Source organism: Numida meleagris, chromosome 3 (assembly GCF_002078875.1).
Source record: "Numida meleagris isolate 19003 breed g44 Domestic line chromosome 3, NumMel1.0, whole genome shotgun sequence".
Classification (NCBI taxonomy): Eukaryota; Metazoa; Chordata; class Aves; order Galliformes; family Numididae; genus Numida; species Numida meleagris.
Genome location: NC_034411.1, coordinates 68,156,020 through 68,173,317, shown reverse-complemented (window position 1 = coordinate 68,173,317; position 17,298 = coordinate 68,156,020). Strand labels below are relative to the sequence as shown.

At 39.9% G+C, this 17,298-nt stretch overlaps 1 protein-coding gene across 4 annotated transcripts in view; it reads right to left on the bottom strand.

Annotated features, from left to right (window-relative positions):
• ATG5 (autophagy related 5) overlaps positions 1-17,298 on the bottom strand; it is a 76,351-nt gene that overhangs the window by 58,896 nt on the left and 157 nt on the right. For 2 of the 4 annotated variants that reach the window (XR_002436347.1, XM_021389579.1), the window contains exons 2-4: positions 16,467-16,627; positions 8,510-8,637; positions 2,339-2,417 (exon numbers count right to left, since the gene is read on the bottom strand). Coding sequence is in view for 3 of the 4 variants with exons in the window: in XM_021389579.1 (XP_021245254.1) it covers positions 2,339-2,417; positions 8,510-8,637; positions 16,467-16,574 (315 nt within the window). In the remaining variant the exon portion in view is untranslated. Of the gene's footprint in view, positions 1-2,338; positions 2,418-8,509; positions 8,638-16,466; positions 16,639-17,001; positions 17,265-17,298 lie in introns of those variants that run through there. The other 2 variants (XM_021389581.1, XM_021389580.1) reach the window with 2 other exon arrangements.

Here is a 17,298-nt window from a genome sequence, read left to right as displayed (position 1 = left end):
CTGGTTTTCACAATGTCTCCTAACTTCCATAATTTATGTTCTACATGGAAAAGCACTTCCTTTTCAGTCCATCAGACCCTATTTTGAACTAAGAAAACCAAGAACAGAAGACACCTAATGCTATACAAAAGCAGTTGGAACCTCTCCTCTATACCAGGTCACCCATGGAAAAGCAGGGGCCAGCAGGTAAGGGCTTCAGCAGAGTAAAGTTGTTTGCCTTTCACCCAGCATACCTGATTTACCTTCCTCTTCTAGCAATAGCATTTCCAGAGTAGTTCATCACTTCCTGCCAACTACCCAAAATCCAGAGAGCTGGTTACCACGCTGAGAACATGAGTAATGCTACACATGCTGAACTTAATGCGAAAGGATACAATTTCCTACTTTTCCATAAAGCCATAACTTAATAACAGAAGCAACTTCCCAGACTACAATTTCACAGGATTCTCGAACCTTAGTTCTCTGTTCAGGTACATCAAGTATGACTATTTAAGACAACTACAGTTCAGTTTTACTAGAGATACAAATCAATGCTGTCTTATTGCATACCAGTAGCAGATACGAATAAATTCTTTCTTCAACAAAAGGAATAATTGTTTTATTTGCCTGCATACTTTCGTAAAAGAAAGAAGAAAGCCACGGCAGCAAAAATTAAAGCACGGAAAAAATCTAACAGTAGCTAAAATAAATGAAATATATGGTTCTTTGAAGATTAACTACACACAAATGAAAAGAATAATCCAGGCAGCAATCCACCTAGACTCTTCAAACTGTAAAGAATTATAGCACATGAAAATGCCTTCAAGATTTTGACATACTTTGATACATTTTGGTTATGTTTTCAGTTTAAGCATTAAGGTGGGCTAATTTAGACAAGCTTTCAAATTACATCAAAATCAGCAGAAGAGATTAAACAGGTGCTTAATCCAAGGTGTTATGTTTTTAAAAACTAAGTTACAAAAACTTCTAAAATAACACTTCCTTAGCAGTAAGTTATTTCTGCTGATCTGTAATGTATCCCTTTGAGAAAAACTTAAATTAGCTGATCTCTTGGCAAGCAGCAATATAAAGACAGTTGAAGTCAGTTTTCATCAATACAGGAAACTGAAAATTATTGGGGTGCTGCATTTCTCAAGACAGCTCTACTCTGGGATAGCAACATCCTCTCATGTCACTGTTAGTCTTCCAGAGCTCTCAGAATGTGCAACAACTAAATCACAATCTATGAAACTAGACACCAAGCTGTTTTGAAGAAACTGTAGGGAAGTTTCTTTACCCCACCCCTCTTTGACATATATCAGAAGTGTAGCAATTATAATGGTTTCAAAAACATCCCTATCTTTACATTCATTCACTTTTAAAGTTTCAGCGTGCAAAATTACATAATCATAAGAACACAGAATTCCAGTGTATACATCTAAAAAGAATCACACTACTGCTATTGGAAAGATCATTTGTAAAACATCTTCACAAGAGGAACAGTTTGAATGAAAACATTCAATACCACTGCTTCCCAGTATGCCTTCCAGTATGCTCAAATCTCACACACTGAAGTCAAACTTAACACTTTCCTTTGCATGCTTTCCTATTTTATTGTTTCTTTTATACCTCTGTAGTACAACAACAAACCAACATTTCATAGTTAAACATCATGATTTCTGCTTGTGGTTCTGACTTCACAACATACCTGGTACCACCTTCTCAATGCATTTCAGAGCATGAAAGAATCTGGCACAAGTTCTCTTCTGAGCAAAGATCAGTAGTGCCATGAAGTCGTACCTAATGGTTTTACGATGCGTAATCAAAGTAACGTCTCTCCTGTGACTAAACTGCCACAAGACCAAACTCATTTCACTCAGTTCTCTAAAGGGGACCTACATGAAGTACAACTTCAAAGAACGACAGCAACTCCCCGACTTCAAGGATTTCTGCAGTATCTTATATCTATGTTAATGTGCCCAAAGGGATGAGTACTTCTCAAGTCAACTTGAATTGACTGAATTAGAAGTGTTATGGAAAGTTCTTCCTTTTTATCCACTCAGCTGTACTGATACAATCTCACAACTTACCTTGAAAAACAATTTTGGACTTTCAAATTATAACAGAATCATTTTCAAAAGAAGGTCATTTTGAAAGCACATACAAGTTCATGGAAAATAACTGTAGATTTTCAGGAAATTTTACACATTTCCTGAAGAACAAATATTCTCCTCATCAGAAAGTCCTACCATCTATCTGTTTGTAAAATAAGAACAAATATGAAACTTTTTCATTACTTCTGAATTTCACGTAATTCTATGCTCAGTTGATCTTAATCTAAGGTGTATTTCAATTTTACCTTGAAATGCACTGTGATGCTCCAAGGAAGGGCTGTATTTGACGCATGCAAATCAAACAGCAAACCAATTGGGTAATGCCTAGAAAATTAAAAGATTAAATGAACACCAAAACTGTGCATTTAATTCTACATAAAACAGAATATCTACATAAATAAGTTAGCTGTTTTATTCCCACAGTGTTCATTTTTGTTTACTCAGAAAAAAATTTACACAGACAGGTATAATTGACTTACTGTTCACAGTAAAATCAGGCCTGGAATTCACATATTCAATACCTAAACCAGTGGTCCCAATGCCATGCGCATAAAACACTGCTAGCATTGCAACAGCATAAGCAGTCTACAGCTGCCCTGTGAAATCCTTCAGAACAGTATTTTCAGTTAAGAAGCTCAACAGTGTTAGCACTAGCTGTTCTGACAAAAGTTGTTCAGGCATTTGAAAAACACAAGTTTATCCCACATTGACCCTTAACATGCCTTCTCTCTCCCAGCTGCCTGTTGTCAGTGGAGAATAAGCAGCAGAATTTTTTAAATGACTTATCTGTAGAAAGGATCAAAAGAAAAAAAAAAAAGATAGATGGTGATCTCTTCATCTTTACTATCAAATCAAGGGGAGGAAAAACAGATTAGAGTTCTGAATTTCAATGGTATTCTCAACTAGAGAACACATACAAAGCCGCTCTCTCCAAATATTCACTTTTGTCTTGTAACTTCACCCCTTTTAAATTCATTAGAAGATGCAGTCTCCAGCAATGCAAGTCACATCTATCACATACATAAAACTTCCAGTCAATATGAAAAGCTCTGTTCTCTTTTCTTTCAAAAAAAAAAAAATTCAACAAACTGAAAAGATCTTATTATTTTTCTGATCCTACAAAGATAAGCATACACTTAGTTGTAAACTCAGCAGCTCCAATAAATTAAATAGAATTGAATAGAAGACACAGAGTCGAGCAAGAATGAGTCTCAGAAGTCCAGAAAAGCAGTAACAGAGTATTACTCTAAAAGCACCTGTGTAGAGCCAATTCCCTCACTTGCTAAACTGTCATAAACAGGACTTTGGCACCCTCTACTGGTAAACCCATGTAAAACCATGCCAAAAACACAACAGCAGAATTAACAAAATAGAAGGGCACAATTCCTGAACTTATCTATTGCATTTGGAACTTCTTAAGAGAACAGGGGAAATACACCGAGATCTATAACTGTTTTCTCCTTACGGGAGGGGGGATAAAGCATACAGATAACTACATACAGATTTATCCAGATTCAATGGTAAAAACTTGAGCATTATCACTAAGGCATTTTACTAACTGCCAATCATGAATTGAGTTCTTCAGCAGGGTTTCAGCAAAAGTGCTTTTCCAGGTGCAGTAGGTAACAAAAATCCGATTTCCTTTGAAAATTACATGAACATGAGAAAAAACTTTCAATTTATATTATATATAGCTACAAAAGACACCAAACCATTACTGGCCTACATCTATTTTCTATCAAGCAAAAATAACAAAATAAACGTAATCAAGTTTCTAAGTAAAATCCTTGTGCTTTGCACAGATTATATATGCTTTTCATCTTGAAGAGGTCAGCCCTAAAATCACTTAGTTCACAGCTGAACACCTGAGACTGATGATGACACCAGACCATGAGAAAAATCATTTTCTGTTCAGAAATGAAGTCTCACATTATGAGTAAGGTTCACAACAGGAGTAATTCAGTAATGACAGGTAAGACTCTTCCTGCTTCAAATTCCAGTTTACATACTGGCATTTAATCTGAAGCCCACAGAAGCCTTAAGTAATGCCTGTACATAATGCTGTATTTCATTTATTTTTGAGATGCAGTTACAAGCATTTTTAAGAGTCTGTAAACAATAGCGCTCCACATAAGATAAAAGCTATTCTTTATATTTCCTTCATAATAAAACTTTATTTCTTAACCAAGACAGAGAATTAAGAGAGGCATTAAGAAGGAAATGGGGAAAAAAAGAGGACTTGTCAATATGTAAACGAAATGAAAAAGAGTAACATTCCTTCAAACTCCATTCTTAAGAGTGCATCTACCTTGTGTCAAGGATCAGTATTCCCTCATTAAAGATCTTGCATCCAGCAGTACTGCTGTGATGCTGTTTCTGAACCTTTATTTGAAAAACATTCATTGCAATTACAGAAACATGCAGATGCTCTCAGGAACCTACAGTAACAGTAATTAAAAAAAATCACAATCCAAAAACCCAAGCATGACTTTAAAGATTTGCTACCACCAAAGAAAGGAGAAAAACAGGGCAGGAGCTAAGGGAAACATCCAACCCACAAAAGTAATATTTTACACCCTCCCCCTCCCCCTTCCCCCCCCCCACAAAAAAAACAACCCAAAAATAATTAAAAAATAAAACCAATTCCCCCCCAACCCCACCACGTGGGACTGGGGAAATCAAACTGGTCTTAACTAAAGACTATAATTTCCCAATGGAAAAGGAAAAAAAAAGTGGGGGGAAAATACGAAAAAAACATTTTAGAGACCAAAAAGTCTCATTAAAAAAAAAACACAAACGTTGCATAGAATAATGGTTGGTTCTGGAAAGACCTTGGTCCATAGAAGTAGAACAGCACTGACTTCTAGCCATTCTCTATTTATTACTGCTTTTGTTATTACACAGAAGGTGGTTTCAAGGTGTGAGAGATGCCCTTGAAAACACAATTTTAAGAACTTTAGTCCTTTTGAAAGTGACAGATGAGTAGCGATCAAATGGTGCTCTGGCCCTGTCTTTAGCCAGTTCCTAACTAGGCAGGGTAAGGCATCCATTCCACTGGTACCACAGACGCCTCACATAACTGCCAGGCCTAGAGCATAATTCACAGAAGAGGGACAGAAACTCCACTGAAGTTCAGCAATTGCACACAAGGACAGTTGCAACGTACAGGATGCACTCGCCCAGCACCCACTGAAGAAAATTCCCTTGGTGTATCAGATGCCTCCACTTAGCCTGAGCCTCTGAAAGAGGTCTCAAGCTGTCAAGAGAAGCTGCCAAGAGTGCTTGGGATCTCTCCTGAGGGCTAGTGCAGGCAGAGGTGACAGCCCTGCCTACAGAGGGATGCGTTGATGGAGGAGGAGCTGTCAACAAGCTGAGCTGTGGGAGGCCAGTGGACTGCTTAGTGTCAGGGAAGATAGAACACTAACGGTACCTTCACCTAGACTTTGCAGAGATGAGATCCTGAATGCCCAGCTGCACAGAAGGTGGATCTGCAGTCACTGGAGAACCAAATGGAGACTCACAACATGAGGAAGACTAGAGGTTCTGAGCTATGGCAAGGAAAGATAGGCCCCATCTCCACCTGCAATTAGCGCTCCAGTGGCAGACAGGGAGCTGGAAATTCCAGGGAAACCACAGAGCAACCTGAACAGCACATCCACACTAAAAAGAAAGCAGTAATAGTGATAGGAGATTCACTCCTACAGTAGATGGGACTCCAAGCCTCACTTGCCAACTTCACTTGCTATTAGGAAGGTTTATCTGCAACTTCTTGGCAAGCAGGAGACTGGCACGTTTTGTCCTAAACTTGGACAACTAGTCCCTGCTGTTTATTCACATAGGCACAAATGGTAATTGGTGAAGAGGGAAATCTTGAATATATCAAAAGTGATACACAGCTTCAGGGACTAGGTGGCATGCCCACTATTTCACCAAAGAGAAATGCCCAAGGGAGACATAAATGCATGTCAGTAACTAGTTGTGCAGCTCGTGTGGCAACAGGATCTTAGTTTTTACAATCACAGGACACTCCTTAAGGATAAAAGTCTGCAAGGGAGAGGTGGGAAACACCTAAGTGGGGCAAAAGTATCTTTGCCTTCAGGTTGGCCAGCGTGGTGCGTAAGGCCTTCAACTATGAGCATAAGGGGTGTGAATAACAACCCACATTCAAATGAGAAATTAATGGATATGGGTAGAAAGCAAGTGGTAAGGTGTGACAGCTACAAAAGAGATCTTAAAATGAGAAATGAATTACAGAAATGCAGGTGGAGAAGGAGCCTTCCTCCTGCTGCCAAGAATTACATGCTTCTACTCCTTTCCCATCTTGGGAGACTATTTTCCAAATCCATGAAGCACAGAATCTGCCTGCATTTCCTTCAATGAAGTTACAGGCTTAAGCTCCTGTAACTGCAGGATGCCTGAGAATATTTGATCCATTGTCTTTTATCTCTGCTGCTATGGAGTCTGCTGACCTCTTCTGGCAACTCCTTATACACAGGCTTTCCCCTAGCACACACCTGTGGGCAAAGAGCTCCTCTTCCTGAGCCCCAACAATCTGACAGGAGGCCTCAGGCACCTCCTGGAACTCCAAACAGGGAGAACTGCACTTTCTTCCAAGAGCACGGTTTGAGTAGAGCAGAGCATGAATTTGAAACTGTTTCAAACTTTTTCTGTACTCACTACAAAACAGAAGAGCTGCAGCTGAAAAGCCATACTCTGCATCTCAGCCAAATATGACACAAGGCAGATGGCAAGAAAAATGACCTTACAGAGTAAACTAAGTAATTAGAAATATTACAATCAATCACAGAATCAAATATTTGAGTTGGATTAGATGACCTTTAAAGGTCCCTTCCAGCTTCCCCAGCAATGAACAGGGATGCCTGCAGCTAGATCAGGTTGCTCAGAGCCCTATCCAGCCTGCCTCTGGACTCTCCATCCATGGAGACATTCGCCATCCCTCTGGGCAGCTTGTTCCAGTGTTACACTGCCTTTATCATAAAAAACTTCTGCCTTATATCAAGTCTAAATCTCCTACCTTTTAGTTTGAAACCATTTTCCCTTGTCCTATCACAACAGACCCCGCTAAAAAGTCTGTCCCCTTCTTTCTCATAGCCCCCCCTTTAGATACTGAAAGACTGCTATCATGCCTCCCAGAAAACTTCTCCAGGCTGAACAGCCCCAGCTCTCTCAGCCTGTCCTCATAGAGGAGGTGCTCTGCTTGATTCAGAACACAGAAGTAAAACTTACAAGAATTAAGCATTAACACTCTGATATTCTCTCTCTACAAACTACCAGCTCAACTAATTCTCAGTTCTGGTATTTTGGTCTTCCCTGAAATTAGCTTCAGCTATTTAGGGGATTACTATTATACTAACAGAGTTTTACAGATAGAATTTTTGATAGACCAGCATCTCCACTAAAATTAGTGGAGCTGTTTCTCTCAGCATATACTTAGATTTCACATTATCAGAGCCATAATTAAGAGACCATAATTACTTTATTTTCATTTCAATGTTGCATCAGTTTGCAACCTCTACCTAATTCTAAAATTAAAATTTATATTTTTATCCTATACTTATATTCTATAATTTAACTATTTTTAAAATCTGGTTTAAATATCATGGTATCTGAAGACTTACAGAAAATACAGATCTATATTGGTTGAAATAAAAGGCCTTCCTTTCTTGTTACAGCTTCAGTAAAAATTTCCTACCTAAAATTATCTATGTGCTGGACAACAGATAGCAAGATACCAAGTTTAAGACAGTATTCATCACAAGGTCACCATGGAACCCCAAGAGACCAATTACTGTTAAATTCCAAATAATTTGTGTAGATGCCTAAAGCTGGCTTTACACCAGCTAGCTATGAAAAACACTAGTTTTTTTCACTTTTCTGCAACAGAGAAAAAAACCAACAAACATGTTTTCAAGCATTACAGTAGGTTGGCTCCAAAGAAACAAAAGTTTAGATGCTATCTAAACCTAGAGCCTAGCAAATACTGCAGCTCTCAATGTTTTTTCAGAACTCAAAGCAGAAATAGGAAAAAAGAAAACTGGTATGTAGTACTCATAAAAACTAATCAAACAAGATAGAATCAGTCTGATTCTCCAAACCCTCAGACAAAAAAAAAAAAAGTGTTTTTCACAGACCACAAAACAGAACAATAATAATAGAATCAAGCGTGCAGCACAGCCTCTGTCTTTTATAAATGAGCTACAAACAGAATAATTAGAAGTCTGCTCAACACTGAACCTTCTTCAGTTTTTCCCCCAATCAACATTTTCCCTACCTTCCTCCTCTTCCACCTTCTTTGAAACCCAATGAAGTGGTTAGTTCAGGAACAGTACTGACACCATGCTAAACTCAAAAATCTTTACACAATACATTGAGTTAAGGCACAAACTTAAACTCACCATTTCAGCGGTGTACCTTCATATTCAAACCATATCTCATTAACTTCCTCTTGTCTCATTACTTTCTGAAAGTGTTTCTTCACTTTGTCTGTTACCAACGTCAAGTAGCTTATTCTTGGCAAAAGCAACTGGAAGAAAAAAAATATATATATATCCTTTAGGTATACAAAAAATTTACTGAAACATCTGTAAATTATGGATTTCCATAACCAAAATTCAGTCAGCGTTCTATTTTTTTTTTTGCCCTTAAAGGTAAGATTTCTTTTTGATGGTTTTCTTATTAATGGTTAATGAAAAGCTACAAAATTAAGCATTTAAAAGTTACACAATAGCAGCATCCACTAGTCTAACAAAAGAGGTCAAAATAAGTGCTTCATTCTTTCAATGTAGTGGGAGGCAAAGGACTAGAATCTAATTTCTGCTTTTCCCTATTGCAGCAGGTCAAAGAACAAAGTTAACTTTTTCATATGAACAGATAAATACATGTTCGAACTTCATACTGAACGTAATAAGTGAGTGTGTACCAGCCAATATGCCAAAATTGAAATTTCTACAAATCAAAAAACCAAACATAACTGAAATCAATTGCTTAAGGGCTTGGTTTGCAAGTGCGTTTTACATTTCCAGTAGGTGGCAATTTCTGATTTCTTTGCTCTTGATTTGCCAATTCAACATGTTAGCTAAGGCTATTTACAAATCTTCCAGTACTTAACCTGACCAGCTACTAAAATCAGGAAGAACCATAGAACCATTTGCGTTGGAAGGGACCTTAAAGCCCATGCAGTTCCAACCCTGTGCCATGGGCAGGGTTGCCACTCCCCAGCTCAGGCTGCCCACGGCCCCATCCAACCTGGCCTTGAGCACCTCCAGGAATGGGGCACCCACAGCTTCTCTGGGCAGCTGTGCCAGTGCCTCACCACCCTCTGAGTAGAGGATTTCTTCCTAACATCTAATTTAAATCTACTTTCTTTCAGGACAAACAGTAATGGTTTCAAACTACCAAGAAAAGCGTCAGTATTCTATCATTTGAAATAAGAAATCTTCTTACAGCTTTCTGGTGTATTACTTTTTTCCTCTCAAGTGTAATGTTATGCACTATCCAAAACAGAATGTTGTGCACATTTTTTTTTTTTATCTGCACTCCCAACCCCCTTAAAAGTACGGTATTGTGCTCAGTAATAAAGGTCAAACAGACTGCATCAATCAGTAAATCGACAACTGCACTGGACATTTACAGTCTGTATGCATTTCAGCATCTAACGAGAAAATATTAATCTCCTTGTAAAAGAAGATTTAGCTTTGCTTTTAAGTGAACTGTATACACCCTGTACAGTTATTCTCATTTCCCAATTACTAATAAAACAGGGCTAAGTAATAAATAAAGATTCTATTTCACATATTTAGAGAAAAATAAACTTTCGTTTTCCATTGGTATTCATTCCCACTGATGCTTCTTAAAGTATTTTCTTTATAGTAAGTAGATAATAGCGGATCTTATATGAATGTTTGTGATACAGACTTCAAGAATTACGTAAGGATATATTTTACCTTAAAGAAAACTTCCTCTCTGCTAGAACGTTGTTGGAGAAATCCTAGAGCAGCTAAAGCTCATATTATCAAAGTATTTTGGCCTCAATACCAGAAATTATTATAAGTATTAGATTCAGAAATGAGAAGGACAGACAGTAAATCAAGAATAACTTCCTATGAAAGAGAATGGATTTGTTGTTCATTTAATTCTGCACTGGGTTACAAATCTGCATACTTCTCAAAAAATAAATTTTAAGCTTACATAAAAGCTTTGTCAATCTGTTTCTCTCACTGTCATCATTAGATTGTTTCTGCTTTTTTTAACAGGAGCCTAATTCCACAATGTAATTGAACACAGCTTTCAGTTTTAAAAGGTGAACGATCTTAACACGTCCAATGAGGTCATTCACACACAAGTGACAATTGTTTGGTACCTCAAAGACTTGAACAACGATATAATCAGTGACTGTTCCCAAGACAAAGTAATCCAGGCAATTCTAATCAAAACCAAATATTTTTGGTACTAAAACCTTATTATTTCTGAGAGATATCTGAAGTTAAATTAATGCTGTTATGTTCTGGTAAGACCCATTTGGATTGCTATAAAAGCCAATTTTCAGCATGCTGCATGTGGCACAACCATACAGGAAAGAAATCTATGCATCCATTATTAAAGTGTTAACAATTACAACAATAGTTGACATAAGCCTTAAACTGCACGGCCAACTTCCTTTGTAAAATACTTAAATTCAGTTTGAAGCCTAGAAGAACAATTTACTTCTTGACTCAACATACTCAGAGATCATAAACAGTAATAAATCAGCATTTCACTGAATCTAACAGAATGCTGCCAACATTCCCAATGGGCCTCTTTGAAGCACAAAACCCAACCATTAACCAAATTAATATGGACCACCCGTTTTTCAGAGATGCTGAGCATCTGCAGCATCTTCTCAACTTAGCAGCCCTACCAAGGGGCTATACTGTTTACGTTCAGACCAGTACTTCGATACTCCCAATATTATTTCCACATTCTACTTCTGTCTATCTTTTTAAGTTGCGTGGCTAAATTAAGTCAACTGAAAGTAATATAGCTAACAGTTTTTAGTGCCAATCAACCCAATCATAGCATTCTCAAACAACAAATATCACTTTGCAACTTACATCTTCAGAACAGTACTCTATTTGGGGCTTTCCTCATCTTCTCACTTCTACTTTTCTCTTCCCCTTCCATGGGAGTTCTGGTTTGTGATCAATTTCATTCAAGATTCTGATTTTGTGATCAATGGTTCTATGTCAAGGTAGACGCCAGTCACAAGTGGTGTCCCCCAAGGCTTGGTCTTGGGACCAGTGCTCTTCAGCATCTTTATCAATGACACAGACAATGGAACTGAGCGCACCCTCAGCAAGTTTGCAGATGACACCAAGCCGAGTGGTGCAGTCGATACACTGGAGGGAAGGGAAGCCGTCCAGAGGGACCTGGACAGCCTGGAGAAGTGGGTCCACGAGAACCTAATGAGGTTCAACAAGGCCAAATGCAAGGTGCTGCACTTGGGCCGGGGCAATCCCAGGCATTTATACAGACTGGGGGAAGGTGTTCTTGAGAGCAGCCCTGCAGAGAAGGACTTGGGGGTCCTAGTGAACGAGAAGCTGGACATGGGCCAGCAGTGTGTGCTGGCAGCCCAGAAGGCCAGCTATGTTCTGGCTGCATCAAAAGAGGAGTGGCCAGCAGGGAGAGGGAGGTGATTGTCCCCCTCTACTCGGCTCTTGTGAGGCCCCATCTGGAGTACTGTGTCCAGGCCTGGGGCCCTCAGTACAAGAAAGATGCAGAGCTCTTGGAACGAGTTCAGAGGAGGGCTACCAAGATGATCAGAGGTCTGGAACACCTCTCCTATGAAGAAAGGTTGAGGGAACTGGGCTTGTTTAGCTTGGAGAAGGGAAGGCTCTGGGGAGATCTCATTGTGGCCTTCCAGTACTTGAAGGGAGTGTATAAACAGGAGGGGGAACGACTGCTTACAAGGGTGGATAGCGATAGGACAAGGGGGAATGGTTTTAAACTGAGACAGGGGAGATTTAGGTTAGACATTAGGAGGAAGTTTTTCCACTCAGAGGGTGGTGATGCGCTGGAACAGGTTGCCCAGGGAGGTTGTGGATGCCCCGTCCCTGGAGGCATTCAAGGCCAGGCTGGATGTGGCTCCGGGCAGCCCGGTCTAGTGGTTGGCAACCCTGCACACAGCAGAGGGGTTGAAACTGGATGATCATCATGGTTCTTTTCAACCCAGACAATTCTATGATTCAAGTTGTCTACCAACTCACTCTGCCATGCTGCCTGTTGATCCATAGCATATTAGTATAATGGTTGCCACTCACTGTGCTGCATAACAAATCTGACTGAAAAACCCTCTTCCGATTGAGCTTTGCGGCTTGGAAGGCCTAAACAGTTTTTGTCCTTTACAAGCAATCAACTTACAAAAATACTGAATATAAGTCTAAAGCACTAAGGAGGTAAATTCCTTTTAAGCATCAAGAATTCCCAAAATGTTAGGTGCCTTACCCTCATTTTGTGTTTCTTCTTGGTATAAAAACAAGAAGCTGGCATAAACTTGAAGTACAGTACATGGTATAAATCTGAATAGATATTCGGGGACCTGTTGGGATCAGACTGAACACTGTAACAGTAATGAAGACCAGATAAACAGATCACTCAGTGTTAACAATCATGAAATTACCATTTGAGAACATGAAGAACACTCAAATTCACATTCATTTTAATTCATAAGTCACAGAATGACTTGGAAGGAACCTTAAAGGTCATCTAGATCTAGCCCCCTGCCATGGGCAGAGTTGCCACCCACTAGATCAGGCTTCCCAGAGCCGATCCAACCTGGCCATGAATGCCTTCAGGGATGGAACATCTACAACTTCTTTGGGCAATCTGCGCCAGTGTCTCACCATTCTCTGATTAAAGAATTTCTTCTTAACATCTAACCTAAAATTTTCCCTTTTGGTTTACAGCCATTCCCCCTTGTCCTATCACTATTAGACTGTGTAACAAAGTCGGTTCGTTCCTGCATATAAGCTCCCTTGAATCACTTGAATGCCACAATGAGGCCTCTCTGGAGCCTCCTCTTCATCAGGCTGAACAACCCCAGCTCAGCTCCCTTAACCTTTCTTCACAGGAGAGGTGCTCCTTCCCTCTGAACAATCTTTGTGGCCCTCCTCTGGACCTGCTCCAATAGTTCTATCCACTTCTTGTGCTGAGGCCCCAAGACCTCGATGCAGTACTCCATATTGGGCCTTACAAGGGTAGAGTAAAGGGGGTCCATTATCCCAATCCTTCGTCCTGCTGGCCACCCAGCAAGTCAATGGCCATGCCCAGTAGAATTATTTACTCCTTTTTAAAATAAAAGTAAATTACTAGCTCTTGATTAAAACTAAGACCCAACAATAATCAACTGCCTTTGACCCTGTCTTTGAAAGGGGTTGTGAAAAACATGCACGCAATTCATATACTCTCAGCTTAAATCAAAATAACAACACAAAACTGTTGAGGGAAAAAAAAGCAAACTGAAATAAGATTAGGAGTTCTCATTAAATTAAGAAAAATAAAACTTCAAAACCATTACAAGGTAAAATGAATCCTAGTAGTTTAGTACATGCTATCTCTGAAACTACACAAACTGCAGCACCTTCCTTTTGCACATCATGTACTGCTACAGCATTTAATTGCAATAACCTCTACAAAAGGCATTCCCAGTTAAGTAAAATGCAAGAATTCCTAATGCTTAAGTAAATGCTTGCAATATATTCTTCACTGAGAAATAATACCTGGGTTTTTCCTGCATTAACAACAACAACAACAAAAAACCACCACTTTGCAGCATGCAAAACATGGTAAAATACAAGAATTCAAGATTTAACAGAAACTGGTTTGATCACCAGTGCATCCAGGGTAAAGAAATACAGCAACCTAACTCAGAATAGCTTTACATTGCTCACTATTATAGACATTTTAATAGAACAATCCTTTTCACATTTGCTAAGCATAAAGAGTGATCCAGCAGCGGCTAGTCCCTTGCGCTAAGTACCATGCTATGACTGCATTCCATTATAATTTTGTTCTTCACACCTCAATGAATCTCAGCCAATGAGTACTCTGCTCCCAGTACATGCTGCTTCTGACTGTTCATTGCATCAAGACAAACCGTACACTATTTTTAAATCAAAATGGTAGCCATTTTGTGGACTGAGGAAAAAAGCAGATCATTCAGCAATAAAAGCAGTTCAACCTAGATGTTCCTAACTACACTTCCACTCCAAATGTAAGCATCCACTTTAAAGAAACTTGACACATCTATTTGCAACGTAACTATGCAGAGAATTCTACCTCTGCAGAGGTAGAAATAGCACAGTGCTTCACTTGAGCTGAAGAGTCTTGATGTCACTACTTTCCAAAATGACAGACAAGATCATTTTAAATTAGCTCTGCTATTCCTATGCAATGCCATGTTGTGTTAGACATGTCAGGAGTGATACATGCGTATAAGTAGGGTATCCAACTACACCACTCAAACTGAAACGAATAATGATGCCAGTATTTCCCTCCAATTTACAAAAAGCAGTCTGGAACACAGAGGTTATATCTACTTTAGCAGGTACTGAGGTGTGATAACAGGGGATGTGTAAAGCAGAAAAACTAGTGTCAAGTGCTGAGAATGTTTGCTAAATATGCTCAGAGCAGGTTATTTCAATTCAGCTCCATTTTGATCCCATAAATTGAATATCAATTAGCAGCTAACTCAGACTGATCTCAGGCCCAAAGTACATCTTCAGCTTTGTGTGAAAAAGGCTCAGTCAGGAGGCTCTGAAACTGTTCTGTGCTAGAAACCTGGGCACAGTAAGTGGAAAAAACCAAACATTTGCTTCAGAAACACACTCCAGATCAGAACCAACACATTAACACAGAAGCACATTGAAACCATGAGAACTCAACCATGATGTAAAATCTTAAAATCGATTCTTGGTTCCTTCAAGAGGCAAAACTATATTATCAGCTCCACCATGATCTGCAAAAGGGAGAACCTAAAATTTGAGAATTATGATATATGAATAACTAGATTTTGCAGAATAAAGAGTTAAGCCTTGAAATTTTCTGTGCACACTTGAAGTAGATTAAGTAAAAGAGACACTGACATCTTAAAACTATCTCTTAAGGATTAGAAAGTTGACCACACATAAGATAACGTGGCTTTATGGTTTTCACACTGATGTTAAACAGATTAAGACTGCATGTCTATATACTAAAACTTGTGCACACTGTGTAAGAGTCACATTAAAAGTACGTGTATATTTTCAAGAGTTTTAAGTCAGAGACTTCTGAATATTTCAGATGCATTTGGCAAATGGTTGAGAAGTGAAAGTACTTCTGTTTCACCAGTGGTGAAACTAAGGCACAGAGAGCTGAGCACTATCATTCCTGAATGAAAAGCATTAACGATTTATTAGGTTTCAAAAGACACATTAAGGACACATGTAAATCAGAAAATGACAAAATAGAAATGCTATAAATTAAATACTATTCTATCCACTAGTACTTGCTATAAAGCATGGAATGAAATATGACAAGATAGAAGGATTTTGGAATCACAAACTCAGTAAAAGATTTTTTTCCCTCCCACATACTTGTTACTTTGCAAATTCAAGTTTCACTGAAACAGCTAACGTTCCCTATCAATCAAATGCCTATAAGGTGCAGAAAGGATGAAAACTGCAGAGCACTCTATAAAAACAGGCACGTGATTACAGAAAGCACTTCAGCTTACAACTCAAATGCATCCACCACCATTGTCAGTATTGTCAGCTATCAGTCCAGTCGCTGTGCTGATAAGACACCTTAGGTCCTTTTTCTACTAGATCTCTCCTAGCTACTAACATTTAAAGAAAACAAGCAGAAGTTATCCACAAGCAGAAGAAAAACTGCAGACAGTATTCTTTATGAATTGACATTACGTGTACGACTAATTTTTGCGTTTAAGATGGCACAAAGCTCTACCTGAAGCTATTTGTGCAAGAAGGCAACATACAAGTCCTCCCCCTTCTTAAGAACCTTCAAGAACATACACTCATGGTGAGCTTGTATGTACAGCCTCTGCCTTCCATTTAATTATTCACTGAACTTTCTCATAAGTTTCTCAAGATCTTAATTACCTGTTGTAACCCAATCTCACTGGTGAAACAAACCTAAGTTTTTGAACCTGCTGTGAAGAGGGACGACCTGCACAGCATGGTCATAAGGTACTCCCAGAAGGCTCCAGGAATATGAATAAAAAAGCTTTTCCTACACATCTAACAGCATGTGCAATGTGACTAAATGAAGCAAACAGAACCATGGGATCAGACTGTCCACGGCTATCTTTGTGATACTCACATAATAAGGTTCAGCTTCCCTTTCAGTTATCTCATCCTGATACAGAGTGAAGCAGGTCGGTATTCTTCCAAACCACACATCTCGAAGCACATCTTTGTCATCTGTCATTCTTCCAATGGATCGTGAAGCACATGTAGATCAGTTTGTTTCTTCAGCTGGAACTGAAACCCCACTCCCCCAAAAGAAACAAGTGACTATTGCTGTTGGAAGATGTTTCCCCACAGCCACACACCTCCAGGCAAGATCAACAATAACACTGCATCACATTGAACGTACATTTTGCACAAAGAATCACAGAATACCCCAAGCTGAAAGGGACCCACAAGGATCACTGATTTCAGCTCCTGGCTCCACAGAGCACCACCCGAAATCCAAACCCTCTGTCTGAGAGCACCGTCCCAGCGTGCCCAGAATTCTGGCAGCCCAATACCACGACCACTACCCTAGGGAGCCAAGGAACACCGTGAGTTAAGCCAGAGAGGCCTCCAACTCTAGAGTTCCCCAACTACAGCGTGTGCAAAGAGCAGGCATGCACCTTCCCAAGCCGCAGCGAGCCCTGGCACAGGCCCGAGGCCCTTTCCTCGCAGCTCCCGCCGGGCCGCCCGCAGCTCCGCACACGGCACAGCCCACGCCGCGGGGGTGAGCAGCCCCACGGGGTCTCGCAGGCGGCCACCCGGGGTGAATCAGCAACGCCGGGGCGCACAGAAAAGCACAAGGAGGAACACTACAGCGGCGGCCCCTGTGCGCTCTCCCCGGGCACCAGCGCGGCGGGGCGACAGCAGCCCCGGAAGCAGCGGGCAGCGCCCCGCGACTGTAAAGCTCTGTCCATCGG